The following is an 18,920-nucleotide window of genomic DNA, read 5'->3' on the forward strand; positions in this document are numbered from 1 at the left end:
GAGAAAAGAAAATTGGCCATCCATCCCCAAACTTCCCGAGAGAGATTCCTGGCCAGCCCACCGTCTGTGTGCATTTCCATGCGCCGCAATGAAATGTGAATAGGAAAACCCACTTGAACACTACCTCCTCTCCCGTCAAGAAAATTGAGAAAGAAAAAAACACCTTGAATACAGATAAAGAAAGAAAGAGACCGAGGTATATTGCTGATGCCAATCAATCAAATGGAAATTCCAATAAAACAGGCCGTAGAAGCGTAGTGAGAAGAGTGAATTGATCCGAGGTCGCGGAAGAGGAAAGAAATTTAGAAAGAGACACTAGAAGTTAAAAAGGGAGTTACTATTTTTTTAGAAGTTGTGCGCTGGCCCAAGAAAGTGATCAGAGTCAACAATCGCGGTGCCTGAGATGTATAGAGATCAATCTAAAACATGGCACCGTCCATATTGTGTTGTGCCTGAGGGATATGACGGTCGTTGATCGGGCGAGGTGGTGAGGAACCCTTGCGGCCAAATGGCATTGGTGGAACTGCTGGGCTAGCTCCCATTTGAGCCTGTGCCTTGCTGTGGAGACCATCGCCTGCACTTGACGTCTTCCTCAGCCTGTTGCGAGGAGGAGGGTTCTGGCTTGCCAGTGCATCAGAGGAATTGGTTCGCATGGGCTCGGCATAAGGAGGGAACGGTGCTTGGACTGCTGGCTCTTCATTGGCAGTTCGCCCGAATCCGAATCGACGTCTCATGGGATTGATGGGTGGGACCGGGGGAGCAGCATCGCCCCCGTTCTTCAAGGATGCTCCCGGTGGCAAGTTTACCGTATCAATGACTGAAGTGGTAGATAGGAAGATGGGCTCTGAGATGTCGGCTTTGTTGATAGATTTCTTGCGAAGCGTAGCCGTAGATGGGATGATGGCACCAGCTCCGGCATTGGTATTGAATGATGCGGCGACCGGTGTCGAACTTCCCGATACGGGTGGCGTATTGCTTGCCGCGAAGGGAGGCACGGGCGAAGGATGGGGTCGGAAAACATTAGGATTCGGGCTAGTTGCGCCAGGGGAAGGGCGAGGTGACGCGGGAAGACCAGGTGAGAAAGGAGGCATTGGGCTGGTGCCAGCAGGCGATAGATGGGGAGAGGCACCATTCTTGATGCCTGTATGTAGTGGCTGCAAGTGTTTAGCTGTCCTGCTGTTGCTGCGAGATCTCATGCGGGCCTGGCTCTCTGGTGAAGAGCGCTCACTGGGAAGCGGCTGTGTTGGGTTAGCAACGTAGCCAGGTACGGAGGGCATCGTGTTTGCTGGGTAAACAGTGTTCCTTGATCCAGTACCCTCAGCCATGGCTTGTTCCAGATCGTCACGGTAGTGGCCAGGTCGGCTGCGTGAACGTCCAGAAGATACTTCCGAACTGGAACGGTCACGAGTCGAGGGGCGACTTGAGGTTGGCGTTCTACCATTCGATCTGCTGTCGCGGTGGACGTCATCTGTTGATGGGCGCTGCTGAAGGCGGCTCTCGAGTTCACGCTGGGCATCCTGCTCGCTCTGTTGAAGAACCCGCGAAGGCTTCTGACGTAGGGGAGGTTCGCGGTGGCCGAGATGGTTTTCTGATCTCCAATGATCACCACCTCCATACGGACCAGCAAGAGACGTGCTGCTGCCGTTCACTGCATTACCGATCCCAAGCATACGCATCGCTTTCGAGTCGGGGCCCGCTCGCTGTTCATTGACAGTGGCGAAAGATTCCCGGCTTGACTTCGCACGAAGCATATTAAGTGCGTTCTTGAGGCCGCCGTGGGGTTGTCCTGGCACGGGTGCCGCCCGGCTGTGATCCTGACCAAGCTGACCACGGAGACTATCCTGGATTGCCCGTTGTCGAAGTGCGAGTTCGCGCTGGAATGCTTCGCGTTCTTCAACGCTTGGCTCACGCTTGTGTGTCTTCCTCATATCTCTTTCCCATTCGCTGATATCATCCTGCAAAGCCTGAGCAATGCTTGACGAAGGTGCATTCGGTGCTTTCGTTTTGTGTGCCTCCACGGGGCTCGTTGAGCTCGTGCTGTCCCTTTCGCCATAATATGGATTGTCCAGATCATCCAGATCCCAGGGATTCGAGTGAGTGTAGCTCGAATGTGCAGGCGTGTCCGTTTCTGACGCTGGATGTTGCCTTTGTGGAGCCACATTCTGGGTGTACAATGAAAGGGGAGGGTTGGTAGAAGTTGCCGGTGGGCTCATTGTAACCTGGTTCCCATCGCCATAGTCTGAGGAAACATTGCTGACGTTACGAAGATGCTGACGAATAAGTCCACTGAGTCCTCCGTTGTCTCCCAGTGTAGGAGAGTCAATCTCCGGGCCTTCCTTAGCTTCCGCGATATCGGTTTGCAATGCATTTCTAGGAGCATCTTCGGAGCTGCGCTGTCGTTCTGGTGTTGGCCTCGAGTTGCTTCGGGATCGGAGAGCAGGGTGAATGGAGCTCTCATCCTCTGAGCTACCCCGAGAAAGAGGAGCTAAGCGTTTAGAATCATCCATCTGCGAGTTGCTTCGAGAGCGCCATGCCGGATGCTCCAAGATTGGCGGGGCTGGACCACTGGCGACCGGTATATTTTGTGGTCGCCGCTCAGGCTCCGTCGGTTTGATGGCGAGTGGTTGAGGCTGGTCGTCTTCATCGTCACTGCTTCCAGGCGATGCAAAGAATGTGGTCCCTGGTGGAGATGTGACCTTCTGAGCAGCGTGCTCCTCCGTCTTCTTAAGTGGGCTGAGGGGTAGCACTGGAGTGGCCTTCATTTGATTTGCGGCTTTCTGGAAGACTGAGAATGGTGATGCTGCTTCCTTTTCATCGGCTGCAGAACCTGACCTTTGTCGCTCCACTGCACCAGCTTCGGCTCGCTTTCGGCGCTCTTGCTCTGCACGTTCCCTCAACGAAGGCTTCGCTGGCTTGTCGAGCTTTGATGCTGAAGGCTGCCGTTCGTGCCCTAATTCAATGCGCTCCCGGGGAGCTGGCTTGCTTGGGCTTTCTAGTCTCGGGGCTGCTGCAGGAGGGGCCGCTACAGGAGCCGCCACTGGGGCTTCTCGTTCTTGCTGTAGACGCCTCATACGTTCTGCATACTGCTGCTCATTGAAAGCCTGCTTCGGTTTGTTGAATGCACCCAAGGCTGTCGCTTTACCACGATCGTTTGGCTGTAGTGCCGAGTTTAGGGTCTGGGCTTCTTCGATGTCACTTCCGACAGGACTCATGAGCGGAGGAGATTGTGGCCGTGATATGATGGGGCTCGAGCTATTGGAATGGACATCTTTACCACTTGGAGCAGGACTCTCCGTACGAAGCGGTTGACTTCGATTGAATCGATCATTCAAGTTAGTTGCTGAACGAGTTTGGTTGAATGGTAACGGTGGAGTGGAACGTCCCGTCGGAGCGCGCGTCCTTTGGATCGAATTCAAACGGTTCATAGCAGATGATTGCTGATCCTGCATATGCTGATCCAGACCCTGATCATATAGTCTTCGAGCTTTGGTTGCAGCGCGATTGAAATCAGTCGGAGAGGCGGGGCCATTGTGGGTAGGTAGGGCTGGGGATGGTGCAGGGATGGAGCCCGCTCCTTGAGAAGCAATCGATGTAGCAGCGGTCGAAGTGCGTGTATTCGCCGTCCCAGAGTTGGTCGATGACGACGTTTCCCTCTTTTGGTCGTAACTAGGAAATGAGGGTGAGTAAGGAGAATCTCTCACTGGGCTTATAGGTTCGATTGTTTGGGTGTCGAGCATCTGGCTTTCAAGCGTTTGTCTCTCATGTGCCTCCTGCTCTTCTCGTAGCTGTCGCTCCCTTTCCTCTGCTCGAGACTTTTGCCAGCTTGACATGGCAACGTCATCTTCGTATAGGGCCCTCCCCAAGTTCTTCGAAGAGGCAGCGTTCGAGATCTTATAAATCTTTTGCCGTCCACCGAATAACACATTTCCTTCTCCTGGTCTTGCACGACTCATCATGCTTCCCGACCCATCCGAACTATCGAATGAATCAGACCTCTCTGTTGCGAATGGTGGTCGGATAGAGCCGTTGAGCGATGATACTTCGGCTATATCGGACAGACCCCCTGCCACGAACCCAAATTCATGGAGACGAGATTGTCGTTTCGGAGCAAGGACACTGTCGTCGCTTGCCTTTCCAATCAATGAACTTGGGTCATCCTGCTCTCGAAGCATGCTAAACCTTGTAGACAAACTAGGCATGATCAAACTCGTTCGAAAATCGTCGCTCGGAGGTAATGCTACTGCGATATCTATTTTGGGCTCGGGTTCGGGCTCGCTCTTCTTCTTCTTGTTCTCGCCTTTACGGCGGGTTAGAAATCGATTCATGGTGTCTAGTTCCAAAGTCAGTCGATGCCAGGCACACAGCTGCCATTGCCTAACAGACAAGAGCCTTCCAAAAAAAAAAGAAAACGCGAACTGGTGTGTAAAGATGGACATACCTAGTGTGTAAGTAATGCGAGCAAGACTGCTAGAAAGGAGGAAGCCGTCAAAGGCTCGCTGTTGCTAACGTGCTGTGCAGACTGTGCAGAGCACCACCGACTAGAATCACGACCGTGAAAGAAGAGTGTAATCGGATTTCCTATCTGGGAGAATAGCCGTTAGCGAGATGTCTGAAGGTTATCCCCTAAATTGCATTCCAGGAATGAGACACCCTTTGACCAAAACAAAACACAACACAACACAACAAGAATGTTTCATGAACGTACTTCTGGGTAGTAACTGTAGTTGTGGAAGCGTTCAGGTCGCGAGTGGACGTGGCCAGTTGGTGAAGTCTTCGATAGTGAGAGCTGGCGGCGAGCTCCATAAACCAAGTGAAGGACGAGTGGAAAAGCGGATGAGGTCGAAGGGGAAATATCTTGAGGCAGAAGCAATGGAATGCAAAGCCGAGTGTCGAAGGAACGGAAGGTGAGACGCTTAGAGCGAGACGTTCGGCTTGGTAATTTGAAGATAGGGAACGGCTCAGGAGTGATACTTTTTGTCGATGCTGCTGGTCTAAATCGATTGACGGGAGGATTCGAAGGTACTGAGTTCGAGTCGAATGTGTTTTCTAAAGGAGCGTGGGTTTATGCGAGTGAAAGCGATTGCTGTGTAGAGAGTGACAATCCGCCGGCGCTCTCTCAGAGTGCGTGGTGGTGGTAGTGGTTGTAATATTGGTTGGTTGGTGGACGGAAGGAATGAATAAATGAAGTGAAGTCGAGTGAGGTGAAGTGAAGTGAGGCGATCCGCGGGGGTCGAGTGACGGAGAGAGTGAGGATGGAGTGAAGGGGAGAGAGTCAGAGAAAGGAAGGATGGAGCAAGGAGAGACCGAGCGAAGGACCGAAGAATAATGCAAATCGAAGAAGAAGACGAAGACAAAGTAGAAGAAGGAGAAGAAGCCGAGAAGAGGAGAGTAGTTTAGGTGGTTTAGAGAGGGAGAGAAGAGGCTTGAACACTTCTGGGCCAGACTAATACCTAAATTACGGAAGTAACGACTGGGGGGGAGGGGAGGGGAGGAAGGGAAAGGGCATGGGGATGAGGAATTGATTGAAATAATTGATTGCAAAGAGAGACTCAGAGGAGAGAGACAGCAAAAGTGAAAGCGAATCGAAGGATGCCTGTAGCTTGTCTTGTTAGCCAGTCACCCAGTATGGCCCTGTAGCCCTGTAAGGTACCTGGAATCAACTGAATTGGTTGGGTTGGACAGCGAATGAGAGAAGGAGCAAGGGTCAAATTTCCCATCTCCAAAGCTCATCTCCGCATTGGCGCTTCCCACAACACTACACAGTAACTAGGTACACGCAAAAAACAACGCCCACAACATTCACGACTAAGGGTTATACAATACACTCGCTATACCTCCAAGGCTACGCCTATACCTACCTACTAACCTACCCTACAATCTATACCACACATACTCCGTAATCATCATCATCAATGACAACAGTTCGGCAGGGTTACCCCTCGCACCTCCACGACATGACGGCGCTCACAACGGCACAACCCCCGTCCATCGTGCTCCCATCCCATTCAGTGAATGCCTCACGATCATGTACCAGCTCTCCAGTCTCAGCGTGCAGCATGCAACATATCCTCCCGCCGCTCGTTCTCCTCCCATCCACAGCTGCAAGGAGAGAAGCACAACAGTGGGTGGGGGTTGCCCATCATATCCTTTTCTAACCCCCCCTACGCCGGCGCGCCTTGGAAGACCCTCTGCTGCAGTGCTGCCACATCGTTGTCGCGACAAAAGCAAATGGGAATGCCCAAACGGGCACTAGTTGAGTTAGAGATGCGAACAAAGTGTGCTGGGAGTTGTTCCCCGGGGCCGGGCCTTCAGGCAGTCCTCTACCTGGCCCCAACTAAGCATTATCGATGGCACAGCTTGCTTCCGACTCCTGAGTCCTGACTCTCAGCTTTTTGCTTCTGCTGCATTCCCATGCTTTTCACTCCTCACTCTCGAGCAACAATTGATGGGCTGCGCGCTTCCTGTCGAGCAATCACGGAATCATCCTGCCGTCTCGAGCTGGCATTCGCCGAATCCCCACTGGCGAGGTCAGTCTAACTCTGCATGCAGTCGTTGGGCAGGATGCAGAATGAATTTCACTATGGCAAGGAGTCAAAAATAAAGGTATGACAGCCAATGACGCGGCGAGATGCAGGTACCGGCTCACTGCGTTGTGGCTCGCCTCGGGACGGGAGGCTTCCAGGCGATCTGATGCTTCACGCGCCGCCGCACCACCATGATTTTCCAGTTCCACTCCCCCCTCGTCTCTCAGCAGCCTGCCGTATCACCATCAGCGTGGCACCCGATCTGCAGCCAAATCAACTCCAGGGGGACCACTCTTCTTCGCTCTACTTTCTGTCTCCTCGCATCTTCATTCGGGTTCAATCGTGCCACTCGTCTTCGAATGTCGCTCAAGTCGAGGTTTCACACTTACAAGACAATAGGGGACAGGCGTTGCGGGGAGATGGGCGCTGCCCCTGGATGGCCATGAGAATGGCCAAACGCCTCTGCATGGCCCAATTCACTGTGCTAACCTGGTCGGTATCACCAAGCGAGCGAATCATCCGCCTACCAAATTCATGGGCCATGATGGGAGCCAGGTACAATACGGACGCTCGCGCCGTTCTCCTGGTCTAGCACGCTTTCGTCCTCACTAGCCGTCCGTCTCCTGTCTTGGTGCAGCCAGCTCAACAGAGGATAAAACAACCAACCTACTAAATACAATACCTGCGTGCGCTCTGCTGCACACACTTCGCCTTCTGTGTTCCCACGGTGTGTCTTGCCTGCCAACGAAAGCATCCTCCATACTCTCAGCTCGAGACACACGATAATCTCCCATTGTTTTGTGCTCCTCGATGTCGAGTACTCTGCAATGAACTCGATCATACCAACCAAACAGTGTGCGTGGACACAACCCTTGTGTCTCGTATTCTCAGAGCAAACCGCGTGTCTACTCGCTCGTGCATGCCTATTCCCTGCCCGACGCAACCAGCACGCGGTAACTCGAAGCACCACCCTGCAGTCTGTTCAGCCTGACTGATCAAAACCTGTCGTCAACTGCATTTCCTTCCCCTTTGAGCACGGCTCTGTACAGCTTTCTGTTCACTTGCCGACGTCTGCATGAATACTACGGGAAAACAATACTCAAGAGCCGACTCATGCGTTTGCCAACGGCTCATGAAGCCTGCAACTGCGTCTTGAACTGGCAGCTTTGGTCTCTCACTTGATGTGCCGAAATGATACAGCTTAGAACGCCTCTTAATACGACCTTTCCTCCCACAGACCTGGTCGCCGTGAGAGTGTAGGCCAGGCTAGTGGCCAAAAGATGGCTTGCACTTGGTCGCCTCAAATCGCGAATTCCACTTCCTGCCCCGACCAATTCCAGCACATGGTGATTTCGTCCGTTTTGTAGCGCACCCGCATCCGCGGGAAGACCTGATGATGATCCTGCCTATTCTTGTCGTAATGATTTCCAAGGATATTTACACCTTTACAGCCTTGCGCCGCTTGGTTACCCCATTTGGAGTTCCAGACACGCGGCGAGGTCGCGATGTGTTCGTGAAGTGATCCGAGACCAAAACAATGACACGCGCAACGAGTTGCAATGCTGCATCTGGCGACTCGCCAACTAATTCAGTATCTGGAATAGTCTCCAACGTCTCAAACAAGCCATCGTGAACGACAGATCCGTACAGCGGCATTGGGGAGATTGGCGGGCAGTCCGGCTTGAATCTCGAGGCATCATCGCTGTACGCCATTGTTTACATGTATGTTTACGGAGTACATGTTCAAGTGCAGTCTCCAGTGACGCTTCAAGAGAGTAGTTTGGATAACATGATCTCGACGGTGAGGTTCTCTTCTTGAAAGGGAAGAAGTAGCTCTATTCGCCCTCATCTCGTATCCCAACATTACATCTTCGTAACGGAGCTTGACAATGATCAAAATGTCGTTCTACACAGTACCCTGGCACAAGGATCTCCGCCAAAATCCCATTCTGCCACAGACACACGACATAACAATGAACACCTTGCCCATGCCAGACGAACGGCATCTGACTCCACAGTCATAACATTCGGTGGACGCCGGCACGTACCTGCATGCAAAGTGGATCCGACCGTGTCTGTGCCACTTCTTCTTCCCACTCTCGATCTCGATGATGTTGAAAGTGCCCTTTCTGGGCACCTTTAGTCGCAGGCGGCACAACAGCTGTCAACGCTCGTTAATGAAAACCGGGACCTCTGCGAACTTTTTACAAAACGAAGCGGCTTCAGGATCGATCGAGAACCGAAGAATTAGCAATGCTACCCACATCGCCTTGCATATGAATATTTCGTGGCTGACTGTACGGGGTGCTGACGATACTCAACTTGAGAATTGTATGTATATCTATGTACGCCCTGGAGGTACTATGTTGTACCTGAAGAAGCCAATGGAACCTCGTTCAATTCACCTGTAGAGTGCATCCATGCCCGTCAGTTGCTCCAAAGCATCGTCATCTTTAATTCACCCATCGCAGTCTGAGTGCCTTTCAACACATCAGCAAGTCGATAATCTCCAACATCCATCACCCCATCGAAACCACAACCCATGCTCCCTCTCTTCCCCAGTTGATCTACGCAAAACTTGGTGTCAGATCAGAGGCCGGCGTAAATCTCCGAACCGCAAATTTGAGTTCATTCGTTCCATCATTTCATCAATTACCGGTAATTTCGCTTTCTCTCCAGCCCGCGCGCGCGTTTGCCTGTCCGCCTCAAATTTCCCACTGTCTCCTCGCCCTCCTATTCGTCACGAACAACCCCCAAAAACGAAATGCGAATCTAAACCCCAGGATCACGATCACTACTAACTACCATCATTACCACCACCAACAACAAATACCACTGTCTAATTTTAATTTCACACTATATTTCTCGTTGGGAAGACGTTGGGCCCGACCGTTTCCGGTTATGAGGCGTTACGCTAATTGCTAAGTGAAATCCGTATGTAGTTGATTTTTCCTTGTCCTTGTCGTACGTTTCTACTGGACGAGTCCAAGGTGAGGCATATGCCTGGCTTCGATCTCGCTGTATGATACCGAAGGATCCGTAGAATTCGAGGATCACTTACGCCATCCTGTTGTAGCATCATCGTTCCTTCCCTCTGGGACAGAAACGCGGCAGCAAGGTAGATCATGATCGATGTTCAACTGACATCGTTGTCGTCGAGCATAGGCATAGTACTCGATATAGCTGTCGTCTAGCGTGGGTTCTACTACTCAATACATGTCGTCGTCAAAAGAGGATCACTCTCCTCGACGCAGATGCATTCACATAAACCCATGTTTTGGGTCATTCCGTTTTCGAAATCATTTCTCATTTTTCTCCTTTTCTGTTCTTTTGACCAGTGGCAGGCATTCCAGCTGCCTATTTTTGATTCATTGATTGGTTGTCTGATGTTGTCGTCGTCCGTACACATGTCTATATTTTTCTAACTACAGCATTGAAAACGATGACAGTTTGCTCTTAGATTTCAAACAGCCGACCCGACGACCCCTCTCTCTTTTCGTTTTTACATGTATTCTTATACGCGGGGAGGAATTGATGGATAGATGGGGGGATCAACGCCATCATAGCTCATCATGGCCTTTCCCCTGCGCCGCCTTCTTCGGCTCGCACACAGCAGGAGTACCCACCTCCATCCTGTAAACGCACTTCTCCTGCTCGATGATCTTCCAAATCTCGTCCTTCTCAGCACAAGCAAGAACAACCTGCGTGCTACGGTTCGGTCCATTCCAGCAATGCTGACCATTCTCGTACTGCAAAGCGTACCGCTCGCCGGACCCGAGACCCTTCCCATCGGCAGGCAGATCCTCATCGACGACGATCTTCTCGATGCGCACGAAGTTGCCCATCCCCGTGTTACCCCCGCCGCGCTTCGGCTTCTGCGTCGTGCGCTCCAGGAAGCAGAACTCGTACGTGTACTCCCCGGAGTCCTTCTCGATGCACTGGCCCTTGAGCGCGCGGAACACGTCGTCCGGGCCGTACTCCTTCGCGAGGTCTTCCTCGTGGTTGGTGAGCTCCGTCTTGTCGGAGCTGAGTTCCGCCTGTGCGCTTGTGAGCTGCGAGCGTGCGTCGGTGACGGCTTTGGATTCGGCGCTGTCGGTGTGGGGGTCCGCGAGGATGCCGTTTTCGATTAGGATGATGCGGAGGTCGCGCAGTTTGGCGTCGACCCAGTTGCGGACGGGCTCCGGGAGGTAGGCTTCGAATTGGTAGACTGTGATGTTGTGAATAAAGGCGGGGTTGTATGGTGCTGAGGGGTGAGGAAATGTACTTACGGACGTCGACGTCGCTCTCGTCGGTATCCAAGAAGTCGTCCCACTTGATGGCGCTTTCGGACTCTGGGTTCAGGATCTCGTCGAGATCTCTGTCGTGGGCGGGGACAGGTGCAGGCCTGTCTTGAGCGGCGAAGTCCTCCCAGGCCTTGACGGCCCTCTTCACGCCCTCGTCGTTGAAGTTGGGGTTGTATTCTTCCTTGAAGCGCCTCATGATGCCTTCGAGTTCGTCGAGACTTGACCTGGCAGCATCTCGCTCCTGTCTGATTCTCTGAACGTTGAGAGTGAGCTCGTCAATGCGTTCTTTGGTGAGGCTGCTCAGGACTCCTAGCTTGCCGCCCTTTCCAGCACTCTTGACGACCTTGCCCTTCTCTGCCCTCTCGATATCCGCCAAGGACTTCTCCAAATCTGAAACCTTGATCTCTTGTCCCTGAATCTGTGTCTTGAGGGTCTGTATCCGGTCCTCTACCTCCTTCTTCAATCTTGCCGCCTCAGTGACCAACTCCTTCCGCCGCTGGTTAGCAGCATTCAAGCTCTTCTGACGAATCTCATCCTGCTTTCTCCACTCCTTCCCAATCTTCGCACAGCGATCCTCGCACTTCACCCCACCAACCCCTTCCCACTCATCACTCCCATCGCAGCATAACTCATAATCACATATCCCGTCATTCACATTCGTAAACGGCAAATACCCCGGCTGGTGACCTTTATTCTTGCAGTAAAACCCGGGCAGCGCAAGCGTCTCCACGAATTGGCCGACCCGCACCTTCGGGGGCTGCTGCGGCGAAAGCGGCGAGATGTACGAGCATGCGGAGGTGCCAGGCTCGTCCGAGCCGTCGGGGCAGTCGCAGAAGTCGTCGTTGACGCGCGCGATGGGGATTTTGATCGACGGGTTCGAGATGCAAGTGAATGTCTCGGCGTCCTTGTAAAACTTCGCGACTATAAATATAATTCGTGGTTAGTTATTGGGGCGTGGGCAATTCGATCGGGGTTGGGAAGGGAAGCTTCAATGGAGAGGGAAGCTTGCAACTTGAATGAACGTACATTCGGGGCCTACGCCGCGGGGTCGAGGGGCCTCGGAGGCAGCATTGGCGGAGAAGAAGAGGAGAGGGAGGACGAGTGAGAGCGTGCTGAGGTTTGTGTGCCCCATCTTTTTTGGAATTGAATCTATTGAAGAATGAAGCTGCGGCGTCTGGGGAGACCGTTATGCCACGATTCGCCTACTGGGGGTCCGGGGTCCAATTGAACAGGCCAAATGGTCAAGGTCCGTGAGCTTAGTCATCCGTGTCTTGGAGCTGCTGTTCGATGACAACCTCAGAACTTGACGTCAGTCTATGAGAATTGAACTTATTCAACAAAGTTGAGAATGAATATTCGTTCCTCCAAAAGAAGTCATTAGATTTCTAAATAACTCAGAGTAAGAAGCAACAACAGTCTGAATTGGGCTTGATCCGAACTGCACCACCACCGTGAGTGCCTTCATGATTGATATCAACACCACAACTTTAATTCGGAAGAAAAGAGCTACCATGGTTTTATTATTTCCAGGACTCATGCCTGACTACCAGAGCCTTTTTACATGGAATTCAAACTCACATAAAATTTAACTAACATTCAGAAGTCATGCACAGGTCATCTATACGAGCTCACTTCTCACTTCTCATTCTTGACACCACTTCACGATGATTTATCTCCGTCATGTGAAGCACAACATGATTGGGCAGCGCTTTCAATTCACTCTCAAATACTATCTTCTCACATGACTTTTTCTTGCAGACATGTTGTACTGCCATTAACGCTCATTAGTTCAAATCTAAGCAAGCTACGTTTGCACCCCACGCTCGCCTTGCTTCGACCAACTAGACGCATGTTCTGCCTGGAAGACCAGAGTCATATTCTCTGTGGTGGACAAACGCTCCGCATTCACACCCAAGTCTGCTGAGAGTCCCATCGCAAAACCTGCACCCATGACACCCCAACAATGTCCGTCGCTGCCTCCACGGAGCAAACGAACCCATCACGCAGCCACATCGAAATGACGGGCAAGGGCAAGGGCATTCCTCTCCACCCACCATTCTTACACCGTTGTAAACGGCCCAGGCAACTCATGGAGTCTCGTGACCAGCTTTCGAGACGCGGCGGGCTTGTTGAGCCTGGGAGGGTTGCTTAAGCTCGCACTGCAGCTGAACTGTGCCTTTGGGATGGTTCAGTATTACGAACATCTACATCGATCAGAGACTCTTGCCTTTTGTTTTTAGGCAGCTTGGATATATCGACTTCAAGATGTTTGCTGTTGAAGATGAGGTCGACTGGAGCGATGGGTCAATATGCTTGACACCGGGACCTGTTGCCTGTTATTCTAGCCAAGTTGGATTTGCTGCACCTTCAGGAACAGGAAGGTCTACACCTACATTCGGGGTACAGTGTAAGTACTCTACCGTTTAGATGTCTGGTTGGAGGTTCACAGCTAATGTTTGTTGAGCACCTACGTTCGATACCTCTGTCGAGCTCCCCGAAGAGTTTTCAGACAGGTTTTGGGACGATCAACAGCCCAGTTCCGATGGAGGACTCTCAGCCGGTGACAATTTTCAAACAGGAGACGCATTCGATGACATACACGATGACACTGTAACCTGCTCAAGCCCGAGAAGCACTCGCAGTGACGACCCCTACTGGGCGGTAAATTTAACCGATTCGAGCCGTCGTGTATCAAATACATCCTCAAATACTGAATATTCAGTCGCAGCTCCGAAACGTTACCAAGAACATTGGAGAAAGCGACTCATCAACGACCATAAAGCACGACTAGCTATAAGACAGCACGAAGATGTCGAAGCTATCATCAAGCGAGCTATAGCAGCGGGTATCGTGAAGAGCTATCGGCGCATTGACAAAATTCATGTCAACTTCGAAAGGCCACATGTTGTACCTGATCCAGTGTTTCAGGATGAGGAAGCCGGGTATTTCAATGGATACGCTGCAGTACAAACGCCAGACCCGGGTAGCCTAGAAGAATTGCCCTCACTAAGGCAGCCACTGCTGAAAAGGAAGAGAAAAGCACACACACAACGCTCTTCAGCAGGAGCTCTGACTAAGAGGCCAAAGAAGAGACTGCGGACAGCAGCAGACTATCGTCGATACAACAAAACCATCGCCAGAGACGAGTCATTGCCACTTCATCCCAGTGGATCAAAAACTCTGGATCCTCATCAGATCTTACCAGAATCAGCATACTTTGAACCACTGGACTCTGTGGAAAAGCCTGCATGGCGTTGTGGGATCAAGCATGCCCTAGGATATTACTACAATGCAGGCGATCGAAAAGCCTGCCCAGGTTGCAATACTAACATTGCCAAAAACCAATCGGCGAAAGAAATGGACTTCTACCTGCCCAGCGGCATGTACAGTTATCAAGATTCACCACCTACAACTGGCACGAAGTGGAAGCCCAGCAGGCCAACGGGAAAGAAACTGAAGCACGCGCCACAGTCACACAATGGCATCGCGAAGCTGCACTACTGGAAAGCCTTGCAATCTGGGTCCTCTGATCATGAGGCACTTCAAATTGCCAAAGATGCAGTCTTGGAGCGTCTCAAGCCAAAGCTGAAGCCGAAGTCGAAGCCGAACCCAAAACCAATACCAACAGTGCCTGATTTTGAGCCCACGCCTGAGCCTACACCTGATATGGGGCCTCACCCAAGTGGTTCAAAGACAATGGAGCATGGGCAAGGTATTCCCGCGTGTCATTACTTTGAAAAAAGCGACCGCCATGAAGAATATGCCTGGCGCTGCGATGTGGCGCACGCTCTTGGACGATACTACCTAGCTGGCGACAAGCGCAGCTGCCCTGGCTGCGGAACATGCAAATCAAGCCAGGCAAAGAGGCAGGAGATGGATTTCTACATGCCGCCGGGTTCAGTCGTTAGGCAGGAAGCACAAGGTATAACATCGTGGAAGCCTCGAAAAAAGAATATCGCTCAGCCTAGGAATGTTAATGAGCATGCACTCACACACAACCAGCTGTGCACCAAATTCTATGGTGAGCATATCGAAAGAGGTGAAGCCCATGGTGATGCGCTTAGATTAGCAATTCAAGATATAGATGCGTATCTTGATGCTAAATTTTCCCAGCACCAATTCACTTCAGAAGTAACAGATACAAACGCCAGCACGAGCAATGTTGCCGGGGAACAGGATTCAGATATGGTGGATGTTGGTTACCAGAGCACCCATAGCATGACGACGGAGGAGCCTTCTCGCTTCGAGACCCAGCATGCAGACTCATCGGATGAGTCTTGTTCGTCATCTGACAGTGAATAGGGTTTAGACAGACATAGAGCACATATCTAATTCACAAGTAAGGAATCAATCTTTTTGAGAGAAACATTCATGATCCAATTTCGTCGTACATGAAGTTACCCAGAACAATAGAAAAGGTTTGGGTTAAGTATGAGACATTGTCAAAGGAATACAACTCTCAATCTCATGGAAACTCACTGACACATACATTTATGGAGAAACCACATCGAATCCAGGAAGAACTCAAATATATTCAGTTAAAAGATCAACTTTTAAACAATGACTACAAATATCAATGCATTTCAAGATATTATCATCAACGCATATGGCTAGTACTTATCTTTCTCCATGCTGCGTTCATAACTTGAAATCTGTCGAGATCGAATAGAATAGATACAAACAGTCTTCCCATTACAGCATAGAATCGCTAAAATACCCCTGTAGTTGGCATTGGTAATTTGATAGAACCGCATGTTCCTAAAAAGGGTCCTAAAAGATGTTCCCATTTGGAATGAGAGCTAAATGACGTTTCAGTTTTGGTGTCAACATGTTGGAATCAATCATTTGTGCAATTAGGTTCGCAATCCGAAATTCGAATGAAAGAAGCATATGATATGATGTACATGCAGACCTCGTAAACCTATGACGAAAATCGCGATCGACGATCGATCAATCATACAGCGCACAGTTGGTGATCATCAGTGCAGCGGAACGTTTTTGCAACCGCGCGTGCTAGCATGGGTCGCAGTGACGCAACTGGGTTAAATCTGCCATAATTTAAACATGCAAGTGAGACGACTGGGTAAAGATAAGAGCGGACAGATGTTGATGTGAGAGATAGATGTTCGTGGGCTGATGCACGCTGGAAATGACTACAGCATTGACAACGCGTTTCAATAATGGGAGGGGTTGTGTGCTGAATGTTGGTTCAAAACAAACCGATAACCAGATTTGGAAATTATGGTAATCCAGCGAATAGCAATAAAGGCCAAAAGATCATTACGAAGAAAACCAACTCGCAAGGTAGTTTTCATCCTAGGTCTGATGGTAAACTACTGCTTGGTGATACAAGGGTCAGTGTTTGATCGCATGGACAACGAAGAAGATTGAAATTGCGCCAAGTGGAAGGAACAGACATTCGACTCATGCTGTTCTGGAATAATCATGACTCCAATAGTTGTGTGTTTTCAACGGAATTCGGGACGCTATCTATTCGTTAGACTCCCATCACATGGAAGGTTTTCCACCATTTTCTGCGCTAAGTGGATGGGAAACCCCTGAACCAAAATTGCATCTGGCCAACCACTTCGTGCGTAAATACTGAGCACCTAGACTTGAAAGGTTCGGCGAAAATGACGACGGCCTGTTGACAAACGGCCAATATTCGGACGCTCAGGGCCACTCCAAGCCCATAGACCGAATCCATAGCGCAAGGGGTCAGGAGAGTATCATAGGATTTATTGGATGGATAGGCGAATCTACTGAAGCTTCCGTCCGCTCGGGTCGCGCGGAGCAAAGGAATCGTATTCTACGTTATTCGTATCGGGGCCTTGAACGCTCTTACGAGTCGTTATCTCAGATGCGGTATGGCGGTGTTTCTCTGCTGTTGGGTAAAAACTGGTCTCTGTGCTGGGACGCGTGGCTCCACCCTTTGGTCTTTTCCTCTCTCTCTCAGCGGGGAACATTTGCAGTTGCCTTAGAGGCATGAATTCCTGACCTGAAGATCGCGACTGCAACAGATGAAAGCATGAGCTTTTGCTTTGTGCCGCTCCTTTGGGGGTTGTGGATAGCTTCATGTTTTTTCGACGTCGTGCACGCCGTTGGTGAGCAGCCTGCACTGCCACAGGGAGAGAAGCCACAGTACTCACAAGTTTTACAGACTGCGCGCCTGCATCGTCGACGTTCACAATAAAGACAGCTCAAGATGTGACTGATATATTGACGTGCTCGGAATTCATTGGGAACATAGTCGTCGCCGCGGATGGCCCGGAAGTAATCGCTCTGGACGGAATCACGACGATTTCAGGCAATCTCGACATCGAAAACGTCGCCGAATTGCGATCGCTCACATCGAACACGCTGCAGACAGTTCAGAGCTTCACCCTCAACGATCTCCCGCAGCTCTCAAGCCTTAGCTTTGCCTCTTTGTCTAACTTCTCGTCACTGAAGTGGTACAACCTACCCTTGCTCAAATCAGTCATAATTGCGCCCAGCGGAGTCTCCCAGGAAATCGACGATGTCACGATTTTCAACACCGCTCTGACGGATCTGGACTGGATCAATTGGCCTCTTGGTTCTCAACTCAACATCAGCAACAACTACGCGCTCGAAACCTTCAGCATCCCGTACAGCAAGATTAACACAGGCAGTGCAATAACCCTCTCAAACAACAGCAAAATGGCGAACCTCGACCTTTCGCAGGTCAATGGCATATATGGTGGACTAGCAATATCTGGAGACAATGTGTTGACAGGAGTCCGGTTCGACTCCCTCGAGACCATTGGCGGCTTCGTTCAAATGAACGGCGACTTCAGCAACATCTCCATGCCCGCTCTAAAGTATATCAACGGCGCCCTCAGCGTGCGCTCCACGTCCGACATCGCCTCATTCTGCAACGACCTACAGCAACTCGAATCCCAAGGCCACTACGACTGCACGGCGAACGCAAACAAAGGCTCCACCACCAATCCCACCGTCGTCACCACCCAGACCATTATCCCCGAGACAAGCCCCCAAGCAACTGAAGTCGTCAAACCAGAGCCACCGACACTATCCAAGGGAGGCAAAATCGGCATTGCCGTCGCTCTCGTCATTGTTTTCTTCATCCTCCTTGTCGCCGGGAGCTTCTACCTCCGCCACCGCATACGCTCCAAAGTCCAAGAAATCGAACAGAAGCCGAAAGACCACGACGAAGAAGTTGCAGATGTGTCACGGCGTAACCAGAGCAGTGCTTCGCTTGCGAACGAATTGGAAACCCCGATCGCGCGGCTGGAGATCGCTCCTGGGAAGGAGAGGCACGAACTTGAGAGTCCCGCCGTGCAGGTGGAGATAGGACAAGGCACACAGAGACATGAGTTAGACGGGGGAATCCCGGAGAAGGGAATGGGGAGGTTCGACTCTGGTGAATGGAAGACTCCTTCCACGCCTATCAGCCCGGCGGAAACTTGGGGAACCGCGAGCAATAAGAGTGATACGCATCTCATCAGATATGAGCTCCCTTAGAAAGCGGCCATCATTTCCCCAGATAAGGGAATGGGGGCTTCGACAGTTAATTGGGACGAAGACAGTATTTCCATTGACAATCCGAGCGGCAGGCTAGACATGACTATCAGCCATAAGAGACATAGACTGCCGACGCCTGCGGTTATCCAAAACCATCAACAAATGCAGAGCCCAGGTGGGCGCAGACACCCCAGGTTACACCTGGCCTAGGACCCCCCCAGGTCGGCCTAGGTTGCGGAGATTCAAACATCGACAGGCTCTAGCTGAACGCTTGAATGCACCTAATGCTGTCACCAGTCTAGAAGGGAGCGAAGATCTGTTGCTAGCTAAGCACATGTTACGAAGTTATGACTGTACATATCAAAAACTATAGACAAACATATTGTAATACTGGGACACAAAGACATTTCATTGATTGGAAAGTAATAGACTCAATATCCGGAAAACCGGCACTCAAATGATCCAACCCAAAATGATGCATCGCTTGAATGTTTACTCTGCCGATCTCAAGCTTTTGGTCTTGTTATGAGCAAAGATGGAATGTGTTCACCGACAGTCACATTTGTTGTTCCCGTATCATTATTGATGCCACGCCATATAAGAATATTAC

The 18,920-nt window shown here is 50.9% G+C and overlaps 3 protein-coding genes across 3 annotated transcripts; 1 reads left to right on the top strand and 2 right to left on the bottom strand.

Annotated features, from left to right (window-relative positions):
* Positions 1 to 419: 419 nt before the first annotated feature.
* BU24DRAFT_342923 (uncharacterized protein) lies at positions 420 to 4,325 on the bottom strand (the record flags this gene model as incomplete). Its single annotated transcript, XM_033523337.1, has 3 exons — positions 420 to 2,380; positions 2,471 to 2,936; positions 3,027 to 4,325. 3 exons carry the CDS (start codon positions 4,323 to 4,325, stop codon positions 420 to 422), a joined length of 3,726 nt encoding a protein of 1,241 aa, XP_033388041.1.
* A 5,516-nt stretch (positions 4,326 to 9,841) lies between these two features.
* Positions 9,842 to 11,991, bottom strand: BU24DRAFT_439728 (glucosidase 2 subunit beta precursor). The gene is made up of 3 exons (XM_033530325.1): positions 11,834 to 11,991; positions 10,793 to 11,728; positions 9,842 to 10,731 (listed from the first exon to the last, which is right to left on the bottom strand). The coding sequence occupies exons 1-3, from the start codon at positions 11,937 to 11,939 to the stop codon at positions 10,085 to 10,087; spliced, it is 1,689 nt and encodes a 562-aa protein (XP_033388042.1). The 5' UTR covers positions 11,940 to 11,991; the 3' UTR covers positions 9,842 to 10,084.
* Positions 11,992 to 12,983: 992 nt separating this feature from the next.
* Positions 12,984 to 18,761, top strand: BU24DRAFT_489611 (uncharacterized protein). The gene is made up of 3 exons (XM_033533652.1): positions 12,984 to 13,214; positions 13,272 to 15,086; positions 16,968 to 18,761. Exons 1-3 carry the CDS (start codon positions 13,073 to 13,075, stop codon positions 18,308 to 18,310), a joined length of 3,300 nt encoding a protein of 1,099 aa, XP_033388043.1. The 5' UTR covers positions 12,984 to 13,072; the 3' UTR covers positions 18,311 to 18,761.
* The last annotated feature ends 159 nt before the right edge of the window (positions 18,762 to 18,920 follow it).

The sequence above is a fragment of the Aaosphaeria arxii genome (genome assembly GCF_010015735.1).
Source record: "Aaosphaeria arxii CBS 175.79 unplaced genomic scaffold BU24scaffold_2, whole genome shotgun sequence".
Lineage (NCBI taxonomy): Eukaryota > Fungi > Ascomycota > Dothideomycetes > Pleosporales > Aaosphaeria > Aaosphaeria arxii.